The following is a 15,247-nucleotide window of genomic DNA, read 5'->3' as shown; positions in this document are numbered from 1 at the left end:
ATCCAGTGGGAAGGATTATGAAAGTTGGATTCAAATTTTGGATCTATCACTAAGTAACAACATAAGATTGTTCTAAAAATTGACAGGAACTGACACACCTAAAAGTGTTTAGCATGGTGCCTAGCACATTGTGCTCAATAAATGTTAGCGGGTATCATTATTTGTTAATACTTGTGCAGACCTCCGTTTCTTTCTTGGTTATGCAGAATTGATATGACCCATCTAAATTCATGGAGATGCTGTATGAATCTCATTACCCTCAGCTCATAATAAAGCTGAAGACATTTACTGAGCACTTACTATGTCCTCACTACATCCCTTACCGTGGGAGATGTGGGGATACAAGAAGCTTTCAGTCCTCGTTCCCCAGAGCAGAGCCTCCCAGCCACTGCACTGGGGCAGGTGGTCTGTGAATGAGTTTTCAGTAGTGTACTGATCTTGAACCCGTTAGCCCTTGAGGCAGCCAGAGTGAGCCTGTGAACAAATAATTTTTTATTCCTTCTAAATTTTCCTTTAGCACTCTCTATTTACATTTCCCCTTTCCTCCTCCTCCTCTTTTCCTCTCTTAGCCCTCAGTGTCCTGGCTGTCTTTGTAGAAGGCCCTAATAAGCAATGAAAAAGCCTAAATAAAACGAGGACAAAATTTATAGTCAGTTGACATTGTAAGCATATTATGGTGGGGTTAAAGCCAGTGGTTACAGGGAAGTGTCTTGGTTTCATTAACTTGTCTCTTCCCCCACCACCAACAATCAAGGGTTAGCTCTGTTCACACTCCTCTGTCCCTTTCTTCATCTCCTGGTTTTGCCTGCTGATTGGAAATACAAGTTGAGTAGTCATTTACTCTTTCTTTCCCTTGGTTTCCTAGGTTTTTGGGTCCACTGCAATGACTCAAAGCTGAATGTATGCAGTGTCGAGGAAGTGTGCAAAACTCAAGCCTACATCCTTTTTTACACTCAAAGAACAGTTCAGGGCAATGCAAGAATCTCAGAAACCCAACTCCAAGCTCAGGTGCAGCCCAGCAACAACAATGAGGGCAGACCACGGACCTTCCCCTGAATGGGAGGCACATATCAAAGACTGGCTTGTTTTAAAACTATTGGTGTCCATACATCTTTCCTCTAATAGGAAACCAGGTCTACTGCAGGAACAGATTACTAGGTTTGCCTCTTTGGGTCTTGAGCAGAAGGTGCCAGGTGACTCATGTCCTATCATAAAATATGTAGTCACTTTCTTTTCAATGAATTTGGGAATTCCCTCCTTTGATAAAACAAATCAAAAGGAGTAACCTGTATGAAGATTCTTTCATAAGTTGCTTCAGAATATAGAGGGATTTAGGTGGAGCAAAGAGGGAGTAAATTGATCATGTCCAGCCAGGAGACAGCCATGTTTTCTTTCCATTATGTGATTCCCATGCTAATCAGGACCTCCTTGCAGCACCAGAAGAACCCTCCTGATGTAAGCAAGCTCTGGACAGAGCATCTGAACGGGACCCTGGGCTGGCAGCTTGCTGGATAGGATTGGTTCTAAGGCAGGAGATGCAGTCTAAGGATTTGTTCCTACAAAGGAAGTAACCTTCAAGGGTTAAAAACTTGCAGACTTCCTTTTTGCAGGGATAGCAGCTGAAGAGTGGAATGAGCAAATTTCCCCATGCAAATGGGAGGTTTTTCATGTGTCATACCCTCCCTAGCTGCTGCTCATTTAATCATTCCACATCTTCTGAGACTGGCATGAACATCCCTTCACTCTAAAGAAGGAGCAGTTCATATGGGGAAACAAACTGGCACATGACATGTTCTTTGTTGCATGCTGAGCCAAAGAGTGCTCAGGGCTACCTACTTCTGTAGCAAATCCTTGGTTCAGGTCAGGTCAGGGTGTAGGGTTTGGTTTCACTTGGTCTTTAGGTCAGTTGTCTGAGGCTTTTTCAGAACTCAACTGAGGCTGGGCAGGGATAGCTGGAGGCCCAGGGCTTATATGAATGCCTATTACCCGTTCTCACCTGGTGCAGCATGCAGCTTTTCTTAGCCTGCAACTTCTTCCATGCACCCAAAGGACCAGAATATTCTTGTTCACTACAAGGTTTGAGAGCTTTTGCTTTCCTAGGGCTTAGGAATGTGCCCCCTATATGTCCGAACAGTTTACTGCTGATGGCCCTGGCCTGTTTCCTCCCAAATCTGATGATAATCCCTACTGTTTCTTTACCCAGCCACACTCAGTCCACCAGAGAAAAGCAAGAATGCCTTGTCCAGCGCTAGTAAAAGAGAGCTTTCTTTCTAACTGGGTCAGTTTCTAAGTGGAATGAAATTGCCCAGATGGAAACCTTCCTCCCCCATCAGATATCACTGAATTTCCCTTCTCAATCCTTCGCTTAGACTTGCCGGTACAAATGAATGCAAACCATTAACTCTCGTGGGGTTGCTGCAGCCTGCCTCAGCCCATCATATGAATGCTCATCTTTTGACTGAGTATATCATATTAATATTTCAATTCAGGTAGAAGTACAGTTGTCACTTGAAGGGAGTAAATGTGGAAGGGAGTTGGGGAGGGGTGGGAAGTTGGGAAAAGGAGGCTAATGAATAAGGGTCGTAGCTTTAGCGCTGTTGATGAGCCACATTCCTGAGCAGATCTGTAGCATTTGTTGTTGACCTCTTTTGAGATGAACTCTCCCATAGGACATGCCAGACAGCACTGAGACATGGAAAAAATTCAGACAAAATGGCTCACCCTGATAAGGAAAAGGGAGTGACTATATTTTAAATTAAACTTGCTTTTTCCAACACTGTGAGGTTTCTGTAATATTTAGCTTTTATTTGGAAGCGATAGCGTATGGCATTTTTTTATGCTGTTTGGTTTATATTGTCTACTGCAGACTTCTTTGTATAACCTTGGCCCGGGCTCACCCTCTCCTGGACACTGTTTTAAAGTGTCACAGCTGCCCATGCTGCCAGAGGCTCTGATGTAAAGCTATACTCTCTAGATCCACATTTTTAAGTCGGCATGATTGGTGATGACTTTTTGTGGCAATAGAGAAGCCCATTAACTCAAAAAAATGAAGGAAAGGAAAATATAAATTGTGCCTCATCTTTCACTGAGTGCTATATTTATTATTCTAGAAAAAGATAACTTACAAATGGAGAATAGAGCATCTACTTCATCCCTCCGGCTGTCCAGGGGGAAATACTTAAGACAAATGAACGAACATTTAATGGATAACTAAAAGATCTTCAAATTTAATTTTTAAAAATAGTTTTATACCAAATAGTATAAGGAATGAGCAGATTAAATACTTCGTAAGATAAGTGCTTAGCTAAGCACCCCTGTATCAAATTAATAAAACTTTAAAATGAGTTGGAATAGAAATCAATATCAGAGTCCTCACTGAGCTGCACTCTTGAAGGTGCCCCTGTAGTCACAGACACCTCAGGTACCCAGAGGCAGCAGCACTAGATGCTGTTGAGAAGCTAGTATTTATGAAGATTTTTATTAAAGAGTGTCCTGCTACATAAGGCAATGGCTGTTGTTAGGGAAGTGTCCCTTTGACTTTAATTTATTTAATGTTGGCAGTAGATCAATTTCTTAGTTGTATCTTACTTTAAATTGAAACATTCTTAAGAGAAGAAAATAAGAGCCAGGTAGAAATTGACTAGATACTGCCAAATCAAACCCAAGCTCTCCTAACCAAACCTTACAAACCTGTGTCTCTCTCATAAGTAGTTAGAGTCCCATTCCAAGAACCCTTTGCAGTTGGCTGGTGTGTTTACTTTCCGATGTAGCCAGCCAAGATGAATGCACGCTGGCCCTCAACAACAATTTTTACCTCAGTCTAGCCTGACCTTCATACTGGTGGTTGCCTCTGAGATGAGCATCCATGCTAGCGTAAAAAAGATTAGGAATGCCCTCAACAGCCAGAAACTGAAGCTCTTATTAAATGGCAGGCAGAGCTCTTGCCACCTTTGATGCAGCCCCTCTCAGGCTAAGGGGGGCAGTGCCACACTGTAAAGATGTCTCTTTAAATGTCATGAATAAAATTGAAAACTGTAGAAGCATTAATGTGTCCTATGGACTCAATAGCAGAGTTTATTTTTGTTTTTAACTAGAGTCAGTGATTGTATGAGTTCCCTTCTCTGGCTATGCTTACAGTGCCATCTGAGTGCAAGAATTAATGGGGTGGGTTGGCTGGCAGTGCAGTATGGCCCTAGCCACGCCCCAGCATAAGCCCAAGAGAGGTCGACAGTAGTGCAGAATGAAAACTTGGTTGGGTGTTGGGGGTGGGATGTAGGTGGGCAGGCAGGGAGGGAGAAATGGAGTTTGTTTTACTTAACTGATAAAGCTTTGTGAACTAATTTTATACAATTCATTAAATTTGGTGCCTTGTACCCAATTATGGTTTGCATGGGATTGAAAAAGATTAAGGGAAAAGGTTCCTTCTTGTCATTTCAAGTGGCAAATTGGTCTGTATAGTGTAAAGGACATTTGGTATCGGACTTTTTAAAAGCATTTCATCTTTCTTGTGTGTGAAAGCAAATTATTCTTACCAGCAAGACCTGAAATTTTTCTGTAATTTCCAAATTCTTTGTATTTGTGATTATTCATGAAATGGCTGCTTTTCAAAGCAGACTATGTACCCCATTATTTTCACCACCCCTTTTATGTTCAAAACATTAACTCAGGCCTTTTCAAATCAGACTGAGAGGGCTGCCTCTTTTTAAACATATACTATATCCCTATCTGGGATTTTATCTTAGTGAAAGGGCTGCTTTTCCAGCTGGTTGGGAGAGCACAAACATTCAGAAAAGGCTTTTTCATTTTTTAATGCTGGGGAACTTATGGTAGAAGTCCCACAAAAATGGGTCCTCCTGAAGTGCTACCACCTTCATTAATTCTGAAGTTCTTTTGCACACGATTTCAGGAAGCAGTATAGAACACAATCCCCTATATGTGAACCTTTAATTTAGACTGTAAGGCAAGCCAGTGCACTGTGTAATATCCAAGAGAAGGCTCAAAGCACCTATCCTTGCCCCTTTCTCCAGTGGGTATTGCCTGGGATGATGCTGAGTAGCTGTGGAAGGAGGTTAAGACCCAGTGTGCTCACCTGCAGGGCTGTTTACAGCATGTCCTTCGACTTTGTTTCCATTGAGACTTCACCAAAGGGTGTTTAGAAAGCTCACCATGCTAAGCACATTTAATAATTGGGTCTCTCAGCCTAATTACTAGTCTAATTAGGTAAGGAGGTTCTATCTTTGGAGTAAAACCTTCCATGGCCACTTAGTTTTACCAGGTAAGTATGTATCACCCTGGTGGTTCAGATTCTTTTTTGAAGTCAGCACTACAGCTGAAAAGCGCCTTCTAAATATGACTGTGAGTTTAGTTTATATCTCCCACATTTAAATTAACAATTCTCTTGGTCTAGGACTTTGACTTTAACCACTGTGTACTCATTACACCCACATATTGCTCTAAATACACCATAGCTATTATAGCATTGAGGTGAATGGTCATTTTTGTGGACTCTGGCATGTTTCCATTTAAAATCTAACTAGCTCTAGTGTAAGAGATTTTCATAGTACTGTGTTAACTAACTAACCAGGGCTGAATATTGTGTGACAGCATGTAAAATTGACTTCCCTTTGAGGAGAATGGAATGGTGAAAGCCAGCACTTTCATTTGTAGAATGGTTCATCATGATTTTTGAAATTGTAGATTTGGTAGCTTTATTTGCTAAAGTCTTATCACCTTGAGGAATTAAGCCAGTTTAAATGAAACCTTACTAGCATTATGGCTTTACGGACCAACAGTGAACACTATTACTTGAAACTAAAATGGTAAATATTTTTATATAATTTTTTTTCAATTACAGTTGACATTCAATATAAAACAGTAAATTTTGAGTGAAATTTCAGTTATGCTTTTGGAAACTACCATGTCTTAATTGTTGCTGGATTTGATTTTCAACTGGAAACTTTTATCAAATAGAACTGTTCACAATTATGAGATCTGGTAGCAGGCTTCAAGGATATGTTTCATGCCCATAAAGAACAGGTGCTGGTATCTGTCTTAGCAGTGCTCTGATGCAGTTTGGAAAGGGGCTTAGAATCTGTGCTATGGCTTTTAAAAGTTTCTTTCTTGATCACCATTTGGGGGGGGGGGGGTGGCTTCAAACCTAAGCCTTGCACCCATATTTGTGTGACCCTTTTTCATCTTAACACCTAGTAAGATATAAATCTGTCAGATCATCTGTGGTCCCCCTGTAGACTCTTAAAGGATTTTGGTTTCATGTTAAGCCAGCCACAGCTCTGAATTCACACAGGCTTAAACTCCTTCCTAACAGATGGGACCTGCCTAATTAATACAATAAAATGGTGCTTTTAAAAATATATATATGTATAAAAAGTTAATTCTCAAATAACTTTCTTAATGAGATTTATGCCGACAGGGTCAAGAGGGACTGTATTTTGTCCTATTTTAGTAAACAGACTGCTGAGACGACATCTGTCAATTGTAACAATTAGGCCACTATAGTACATCATACTGACCCTCCTTTCCAATTCATGTCGCTTAATCCCATACCAGTTCCATAAGCGACTTGGCATAGGAAAGCAGTATTAAATGTTTAGTAGAATAAATCAACTAGAAAAAAAGTTGCCAACGGAAACCTGTCTCTGTCTTCACATCTAAGCCCACATGAATCCATGCTAGTTCTTTCCACTTTTCCCTTTGGGCAGTGGCACTATCATGAATTTCAGGGTCAGAAGACATCTATTTCCTTGTGAAAGCAGTTTTCTCAAGCAGACAGCGGCTCACTTTAGTGTTCACTGCCCAGGCTTACTTAACACCTTGCCCCCACCTGCACATTACTGCCCTCATTCTGCCAACAAATCTCATTCTATTACAGCAACAATGCCTCCCTGGTGCCTGAAAAACCCACCTGGTGCACTAACATGCTATGCAACACCAAATGGCTTCTTCCCCTATTACTGCTGAAAAGTGGAAATTCCTCAAGAATAAGTTTCATTCTGTGTTAACATCGATGTATGGTTGCTACAGTTTCCATTTCTTTTTTTCTTTTAATAGGAAGTAAACCACCTCTGTTACAACCCATGTTTGGGGCTTGTTCCTGTCTCGAGTGTGAAATATAAATCATGTTTTTATGATTTTTGTAAATCAACTTTTTACACCTTGTTTTTGTAAGCCGAAGTTTCTTATTAAAAGAATAAAAAATAGCTTTGTGTGAAGTTTTTATTTCAAATAGTTGTTAAAATACCTTTATGTTATTCCTCAAAACAAGAGCAAAGATCACCCCCTGCAGAAACTTAGGAACTATGTACATAAGTTTACAGAACAGAGGACACTTTAACTGAAGCCTGATGGCCAACCAGAGAATGGAGTAGACTCAGGGAAAAGGAGATCAGGCAAAGGGAAGGTGCCCATCTGAATCAAACTTCAGCTGCCATCAGGGCAGGTCTTGTGATGGTCACAAACTGGAGGCTCTGCTTTTGGAAGGTTCAAGTACAGCACGGGTTCCATGTGTCTACAATCAGACGACAGGGCAACAGGCAGCATTAGAAATGTAAAAGCACTGGATGGGAATTGGTGAGAGACTGAAATCCCTTGCAACATACGGATACATTTAAGAAACAGCCAAGGGTTTTACATCAAGTCTCTTTTCTATGTTTTGTGAATAGTTAGTTGATAAAGTTACTGCTTCTCGCAGCCTCTAGGACTTCTAAGACACACACACAGCAGTGGTTAAGTGCTTACCTATTTGGCTACACCCCTGGCTGAGGTGCCATTAGGTCAATGTCACTCAAATTCCTGGCCAGCCAAACTCCCGCAGCGAAAAGTCCCAAATTGAGGATCAAGTTCCTGGAAAGAAAATATTTCACTAACCCTGTGGTCGCTCTGGTTAACCAAAGATACTGAGGGGAAAAGCTTCCCACCACCACCCAAGAAAAATTTCCCCGAGGCAAAAACACTTGGTGAATGCAGGAGCACTAATCGTTACATGGTAGGTTGCCCAAAACCCACAGAGTTGGTTTCTCTAGTAAGAGCAGGAGCAACGGCGAAGAAAGCACTTGTTCGGCTCGTTTATGTGTTGGAGCCTCCTCTTTACGGGTTACTTCAGTCAGGGTGAAATTCTCTAGACACAGCCCGGTGACTGAAAAGATCGCTATTGCTGTATGAGAACTCTCCCAGTCAAGGACTGGGCAAAGCACGGCCAGAGCCACTAAGAAGCCAAGATGCTGGCAGGGGGAAAAGCCCGAAAGCGCTAGCCTCAGCGAAGAAGGAAAATGCGGCAGATTATGTTTACGTGAGCGGAGGGACAAAGAGGGACCCGACTCCTGGGCCTCGGTTACCTCCGGAAATCATTCCTATCCGTGGCGAAGCGATAGACGCCCCGAAGCCAGTCTCCCACGTTGTCTGGAATTTCGGGCGCTTCATTTGCCGAGCTGCCAGCGTGCACGCCAACCCCACTGGAAGACATACCAGCACCTTCACGCTCCACAAGGACTCGGATGGCGCACGCGTTGGCGCTGACGGATGACGCAACTTCCGGTCTCGCGCTCCCCCACCCCGGCTACTGGCGGACAGAGGAAGCAGCAGCTTGAGCTGGGTTGGATGCCCGCGAGAGAGGTATAATTCCCCGGCTGCGCGTCCACGAGCTGTGCAAGGGGTGGAGCAAGGCCCAGCTCTGCGGTCCATTTGTCCAGTTCCACCTCTGGTTCGCCAAGCCGGTAACCATCACACGTGGCCTCTGAGTGATCACTTCATTAGCTCAAGAGGATGCTGGGGATAGGGCTGTCTTAGCCTATGGAAGTCGAGGTAGGGGCTAGCTCAGCAGGGGATGCATAATTTGGGGGAATGGGATTCTTCAAGAAAGTCTCCATCAAAAGTCACAGAATGCGCGGGCTGAAGGAGTACTCAAGTTTGTCATCTCTCCGCCTCTCCCAGGCCTGCCCCTGAAGGCGTTCAGTCTAGGATTTTTATAGGGAGATGAGAGCCTTCTCTCCTGCTTTACAGATCACCCCTCCCCCGGTCCCTGCTTTTGCAGGCCGCGCCACTAGCAAATAGTGCAATGTTTCCTGGGGTTGTTGCTGTCCCCAGCTTGGAGGCTTCCAGGAGTCTTGCAGGGTCGGGGAAGGCGTTGGCCTAAGAAAAAGCCTTCGGGTTCTGAGTCAGAAGAAGAGGAGCAGGTGGAGCAAGGGACGTCCTCCTTGGGATCAAGGGGCGTTTCCAAGGGACCCTGTTCCCGCCCTTTGGGTGCCTCAGCCTTGTCCCCAGCTCGGCACTCATGCTCCGGGCTGGATCCATGCAGTACCCTCTGGGTTTCTGGACTGGAGCTGGCAGTAGCCGCGTTCAGAAGAGCTGCTTCAGGGACGGTCAGAGCGTGCAGTGGGACGCGGTCCCCTCCTTCAACTCTGTCGAGCCCCGACTCCCCTGCTCCAGGACGGGTCAGACACGCTCTTCTCAGAGCCCCGAGTCTCTTTCCCACATCCCGGCGGGGCGGCCCACTGAAGCCAGACCCAGGTTCCCGCCCCGCCCCCGGGCGGTGCGCGCGCCTCTGCCGCGGCGATTCCTCTCCAGGGCTCCCCGCTCCTCCCCGCCTCCGCCCACCAGAGGGCGGCCGCGTCCCCAGTCTTGGAGCCGAGTCCCGCGCCGCGGTTGAGGCTGCGGCGCGGGGTGGGTTCGGGAGGCCCTTGGAGCACTCCGGCCTGGGACACGCGGTGAGAGCTGCGGGCCCCGAGACTCGGGTCTGGGAGGTGCGGTTGTTGGGGTCGAGGGCGCTGCTGCAGGGACGGGACAGAGTGCGACCGGGGCGAGGGTCCCATCCCGGGAGAATCCCCTCCTCAGCCCAGCCCAAGCCACTGCCCCCTTCGCTTTTGATCTGCACCTTTCCTCTCTTACCAAGGGACGCCCTTCCTTCCATTGCTGGAGCAGGGCTCAGGCCGGCATTTAAATAGCGACTCTCAAAGCAGCTGGGGCAGCAGGGGCCGCCCCCGGGCAGGGCATAACGTCCCCCACCCAAGGGCCCGGCGCAGTCCTGGCAGCAGAAGTGATTCTCGTGCCAGCGCCGTCCCTCCGCCTCGGTACAGCGCGGGGAGAAGATCAGCTGGGAGAGGGAGAGAGGAACGACTCATTCATTCATTCACTCATTCATTCATCCAATAACCACGCTTTATACGCAGTTAACGCTAAAGCATGTCTACAGACATTCCCATTTGATCTACTCAGCCACTCTCAGACGCAGGGAGGGCTGATTGGCTTAGCCAGGATTCCCCAGCTAGCAGGTGGCACAGTCTTAAGTGCGATCTGGTCGCCTGGACTCCTAACCTAGGGTTCCACTCTGCCTCTTATGCTGACATTTGAGTTCTTTGCATCATCAAAGACAACACTAGGCACTCGGCATACTGATGTGCAAGTCTGTCCAAGAGTCCCTGCTGCTGAGAAATTCTCAGTCCCAGAAAATTTGGAGGACACTGCTTGCTGTGGTGGAGGCCACAAAGGCAAAGGGTCCCACATGCCCAGGGCTCAAGTCAGAGCAATGGGAACACAAAGGCCCCAGGCTGGTTCCCAGTTGTCCCTACTCCATTCTGCAGTACTGAGTGGTGTCCCCTTATATCCTGCTACTGCTGGACCCTGAGCAGACCCCCTCAGCCCCTCCCCTCCAGTCTATACCTGGTCACAAGCGGGGCAGCGTGGCCTCAGCAGCTCCGCATGATGACGGCCGCAGTACAGGCGCCCATTGTGGTAGAAGTAGATGAGGTTTATCAGGGCCTGGCCACAGGCCTGGCAGGCAAAGCAAGCCCGGTGCCAGCAACGCTGCTCTCCTGCCCGGGCTGCAAACACTCCGTATTCCCCTGGCCTCATCTGCTCCCTGCACTGCCAGGCAGGGGTGCTGGCTGGTCAAAGGCAGCACCACCCTCCCAGTGTTTCTCCTGGCTCTTCCACCCCAACCGCAACCTGTTCTCTCCATACTTCTGGGCAAGCCCACTTCCACTGCAGGCTCCAGTAAGAACCCCCAAACTTGGTCTCCTTTTTTCCAAAAGTTTGTCAAACTGTCAATCCCCAAACTCCCTTTTCCCACCAGAGTCCCAGAAGCTAGCTCCTGCAGAAGTGAGAGGGCAAAAGGTGGAAGAAGGGGAATATTGAAGGGGGCAGTACTACATACCTTCTCACAAGTGCATTCTTCAAGCTTGGGAGATACCAGGCGTGCCACCCCCTGTCCCAGGGCCTCCCGCCTTCGCTGGGCACAAAAGAGCCGCAGCTCAGCCAGCTCTTCCTCCCCAAGCGCCAGGCAGTATCGCTCCTATAGAAATAGGCCTCCACTGTGACCAGGAGAGCCCCCGGCAAGCAAGACTGAAGTTTGATTGGATAGAGAAGGCTTAGCTGCTGGGTCAAAGGAAGGTTGTAGAACCTCACGGAGGTGCAGGTGATAACAGCACAGAAGAGCATTGAGATGGAAAGGGGAAAAGGGACAAAAGCTCTGGTAAGTCCACCTCGCTCCCTGCCCCAAGAATGGTCATCACTCGGGTCTAACAGCCCCACAGCACTCAGCCCTGTCACCATATATTTAGGTCCTCAATTAGGCGCTCTCAATTAGATGTAGCTCGATATCACTTCCTGTCATTTTCCCTATTCCATAGTCTCCTATCTTGCCTTCCCAATTGATTGTAAGCCTTTAGACTAGGGACACAGGGCCTCAATAAATACTTAACCATATTCCTTACATTTGTACATTCCATTAATGGTTTCAAAAGCCGTTCATGTCCATTTTCTCATTTGCTCTTCAACTAAGCATTGTGGTGGGCTCAACAGCCGGTATGTAGATAATTGTACCTATTATGTATGTATATGTGGAGACTCAGGCTGAGGGTGGGGGTGACTTCCCCCAATTAGTGGCACAGCCAGGCCTTAAATCCATGTTCCCTGACTTCTGGACCAAGGTTCTTCCCATAGTATGAAAAGAGGGAGGCCAAAGAGAGGGAAGTTGGGAAGAAGGAAACCCACACTGCTGTCCTGTGGAGGGAGCTGCTGCAGGAGCGTCTGAAGCCCAGGCCAGTTAGCTGGGTTGGTGTCCAGGCCAGGGAGCCCTAAGTTCAGAACTTCGGGATTCTGAGGAGACACAGCAAAAAATGAGTAGAGCTAGGTTTTCCTTCCTTCCCTTTCTTCTCTCCCCTTCTCATTGCCAGCTCTTCTCAATCTGGAACAACATCCAAGCACCTACCACCTCCCATCTGGTTGATCAACTCCTTCAAGATCACCAGGACAGCTGATCCACTTTACCTTTGTGGTTTGATTGAGGGAGGTTGGGGAGGCCTCACATCCCAATTCAGCTTCCCTTCTTATGCTTGAAATCACCGCCCCCCGCCCCTGCCCCATTAGGGCCAAAGCTCCTGGGTCTAATTTGAGAACACACACCCCCAAGTAGAGGTAATGTGTATCCATGTGGATACACTTAAAGTCAAACCCCCATGTCCTCAGGGGGATGTAGGCAGGGATACCTGCAAAGAAGAAAAGGCCATAGGAAGCTGGGCACAAAGGCTAATTACCTCCCAGTTGATGGAAATGGGAGGAGATACAAAGGATAGAGGCATGCTGGTCTCAGAGGGAAAGGCAAGACTCTTACTACCTGAGCAAAGGTCTCCTTAGGGTCCTCCTCTGACATGTGGCCTGGGTCACTGTCTAAGTTCTCTGGTGGACCTGGCTCCTGAGTGGTGAGACTCTCGCCTCCATGGGGCCAGCTAGAGTTCAGCACCGACATTGGTGGTAAAGTCTACCTACAAAATAACGAGAACACCTCCCATTTATCGGGTCCTTATAAAGTGCTACTAGGCAGTGCTAAGTGCTCACCGGCATTATCTCATTAAACCCTCCCAACAATCAGGTGAATTAGGGAATATCTTTGTCTCCATTTTATAGCTGCCACACTGAAGTTCAGTGAGCATAAATGGTATGCCCAAGGTCACAAAGCTAGTGAGTGGTGGAGCCAGATCTCAAGTCAAGGTCTTTCCATTCCAGAGTTTCTGAAGCTCAAACTCTGGGGTCTCCCAAGATTGGGGTGGAGGAAAGAGGAATCCCACAGTGAGAGGAAAGGGCATTTTGCGTTTCTGGTAAGACCCTGGGGAGACAGGTCCCTTCTTCCCCCATCTCCCAAGTCTTAACTTCCACGATACTTCATTGTGCACTCAGCACCCCAGTGAGCCTGCTTCCTCTCCACTTCCTACAAAGGCCCTACTTTTCCATTTGTAGGCTTGGGCCAGGTGAAAGGACCATTTCACCAGGAAGCCCTTCTCAGTCTATGCAGCCCATAACTGCTCTCCTTTCCCTGAGCTCTATAAGTACGGTCAGTGCCCCAAGATTTAGAACGTAATATTCCTGTGTCTGTCTCTCAGCTCTCTAAGCAACGTGAGCACAGAGGAAAATGTTGTGCTTCTATCTTCTATCTATGGCAGTGATTTCATTGGACAATTCTAAGCGCACCTCTTCAACCCTCTGGGCAAAGCCTGGTAGGACCACAGAATCTTGGGTGTCGGGGGTGACTGCTGAAGTAGTCAGGAGGAGCTCATGGTCTGCTGGGTAAGACAGAGATGAAACCAAGCAGAAAAGGGCTAGAGCTCTGGGCAGATACATATAACATCCCAGGAAAAAAAAAAACAACCAGAGCAAACTCTGTTTACCCAATGCCAGAGCCTATTCTAGCATTTTACAGATAATCCATCCTCACATCGATCCTATGAGGTAGCTTCTATTATCCCATTTTATGGTTGAAACAAACAGAGGTTAACTGCCTTGCCCAAAGTCACATTAGAAGGCTAAGGGAAGCTTTAGGAGGAGATCACCTTTGAAAGCTGGGATGGATTCTGACTGGCAGCTGGGCACAGCAGGGCCATCACCAAATCCTTGGCCTCTATAAGACCCAGCTTTTGCAGTGGGAACATGGTTTAGACTATAAATTACATTGCTTCCCAGCCCACAGTCCCTTTTAGCGCCCCACCCCCCACCCCTCAAATGTCCTGTGCCACCCTTCACTGCTTCCTGGTTCCACACCCACCTGCTTCCTTCCCGTTTTGTCCCTCAGGTCAGGTTTCCTGTGGAAGGCAGCCAGGATGGGCCCTTTATGGTCAGGGCCAGGAGTACACTTCCCCTAACAGTACTGTCCCTGCTCCAGGCAGCAAGAGGTGCTTGGGGAGCAGGCCGTACAGGAAGGGTGGAGGGCAGCTGGAGCTCCGGAAAGGAACTTTACACCCTCTCTCCCAGTTTAATTCTAGTTTACATGAAATTGTCCAACACAGAAAAAAATACTCAGAAATCAGCCGTCTTCCCTCACCCTTCCATCCCACCCAAGGGCGGCCTAACTCCACCTCCACTAAGCACTGGACCAATACCTTACCTACAGGCTGGATTCCTTCCAGAATTCCCCTCTCCTTTCCCCTCCTAAACAAGAGACAAGACTGAACCCTGGCTCCCGCCCTCGCCCAAGTGCAACCAGGCTCATGGAGTTCGACCTTCTCAACCGCCCCTGCTCTGACGGGCAGAGCCTGAGCGGGGGAGTTAAAGGGATGGGAAGATTTCCCCGAACAGTGAGAGAGAGAAGGGGAGAAGTGTCCGGTCCTGCCAAGTGCCCTCTTGCTAGATCCGCAAAGATTTTTCTTGGACTTCGCGGGGCCCACCTCCGAGGCGGGGCGTGGTGTGGTGCCCGAGTCAGCTAGGGTTCTCAGCCTGGCTGCTGGGAGTTTAGGGGAGGGAACTCTGCTGGGGTCTCACCCTCACTGCGCGCCGTCGTCCAGGCCGTTCTGGATGGACCCCGCCGTCAGGCCCCCTCACTCAGTCACCACCCCGAGGCTCAGCGACCACCTCCGCCCGCTCCGAGGGCTCGGCCCTCCCTCTCCCACGCCCCCTGCGGTCCGCTCCCGCCCCTCGCGTGTTGGTAGAGCGAGACAGCTCGGGGAGGGGCCTGGGCTGCAGACCGAGAAATGCCTTAATGGGATTCCGGGGTGGAAAATGTGCAGGCTCCACTGCACCACCAACTGCCGTGGGCTCAGTGCCGGCATCGCTCCCCCGGGGGCTGAGTAGACACCCGGGAGCCTTGTTTTAGGCTGGGTCCTCTGCCCCTTGCTGAACAGAGAACGCCTTTCCAAGCCTGGAGATCCAGCCTCCCCCTCTAGCCCCGCCCCGCTCTGAGTCCCCACCCCACCCGGTTCCCTCCTGGTAGTCCCCAAGGGTCGCCCCGCCCCTTCCCTTTCCCCATTCC

At 48.0% G+C, this 15,247-nt stretch overlaps 3 protein-coding genes across 26 annotated transcripts in view; 1 reads left to right on the top strand and 2 right to left on the bottom strand.

Moving 5' to 3' along the window:
• USP49 (ubiquitin specific peptidase 49) overlaps positions 1-7,217 on the top strand; it is a 79,588-nt gene extending 72,371 nt beyond the window's left edge. For all 10 annotated transcript variants that reach the window (XM_016128521.2, XM_016128520.2, XM_036217933.1 and 7 more), the window contains one exon: positions 866-7,217. In XM_016128521.2, coding sequence (XP_015984007.1) covers positions 866-1,056 — 191 coding nt within the window. In that variant the 3' untranslated portion in view covers positions 1,057-7,217. The remainder of the gene's footprint in view (positions 1-865) is intronic.
• Positions 7,218-7,219: 2 nt separating this feature from the next.
• Positions 7,220-8,509, bottom strand: TOMM6 (translocase of outer mitochondrial membrane 6). Its single transcript, XM_016128541.2, has 3 exons — positions 8,352-8,509; positions 7,756-7,860; positions 7,220-7,525 (listed from the first exon to the last, which is right to left on the bottom strand). Exons 1-2 carry the CDS (start codon positions 8,477-8,479, stop codon positions 7,764-7,766), a joined length of 225 nt encoding a protein of 74 aa, XP_015984027.1. The 5' UTR covers positions 8,480-8,509; the 3' UTR covers positions 7,220-7,525; positions 7,756-7,763.
• Positions 8,510-8,805: 296 nt separating this feature from the next.
• Positions 8,806-15,147, bottom strand: PRICKLE4 (prickle planar cell polarity protein 4). Of its 15 annotated transcripts, none has more exons than XM_016128529.2 (7): positions 14,761-15,146; positions 14,048-14,084; positions 12,626-12,773; positions 12,004-12,108; positions 11,165-11,302; positions 10,672-10,875; positions 9,024-10,105 (listed from the first exon to the last, which is right to left on the bottom strand). In XM_016128529.2, the coding sequence occupies exons 3-7, from the start codon at positions 12,755-12,757 to the stop codon at positions 9,056-9,058; spliced, it is 1,629 nt and encodes a 542-aa protein (XP_015984015.2). In that variant the 5' UTR covers positions 12,758-12,773; positions 14,048-14,084; positions 14,761-15,146; the 3' UTR covers positions 9,024-9,055. The 15 variants fall into 15 exon arrangements, with proteins under 15 accessions (XP_036073873.1, XP_036073875.1, XP_015984015.2 ...); XM_016128524.2 differs by having other exon boundaries at positions 12,626-13,565; positions 14,761-15,145; XM_016128526.2 differs by lacking the exon at positions 14,048-14,084 and adding an exon at positions 13,477-13,565 and having other exon boundaries at positions 14,761-15,145.
• Between the last annotated feature and the right edge of the window lie 100 nt (positions 15,148-15,247).

The sequence above is a fragment of the Rousettus aegyptiacus genome, unplaced genomic scaffold (genome assembly GCF_014176215.1).
Source record: "Rousettus aegyptiacus isolate mRouAeg1 unplaced genomic scaffold, mRouAeg1.p scaffold_m13_p_1, whole genome shotgun sequence".
Taxonomy (NCBI): domain Eukaryota; kingdom Metazoa; phylum Chordata; class Mammalia; order Chiroptera; family Pteropodidae; genus Rousettus; species Rousettus aegyptiacus.
This window is presented reverse-complemented; position numbering and strand designations above follow the sequence as displayed.

Coding starts and splice junctions, on each gene's coding strand:
- TOMM6 (XM_016128541.2), bottom strand. CDS start 8,479: ATGTCTTCCAGTGGGGTTGGCGTGCACGCTGGCAGCTCGGCAAATGAA. Junction 7,861..8,351: donor GATAGGAATGATTTCCGGAG/GTAACCGAGGCC, acceptor TTTTCTTTCCAG/GAACTTGATCCTCAATTTGG.
- PRICKLE4 (XM_016128529.2), bottom strand. CDS start 12,757: ATGTCGGTGCTGAACTCTAGCTGGCCCCATGGAGGCGAGAGTCTCACC. Junction 11,303..12,003: donor TCCCTCCACAGGACAGCAGT/GTGGGTTTCCTT, acceptor CTATTTCTATAG/GAGCGATACTGCCTGGCGCT. Junction 10,106..10,671: donor GCTGCCCCGCTTGTGACCAG/GTATAGACTGGA, acceptor TCCCTCTCCCAG/CTGATCTTCTCCCCGCGCTG.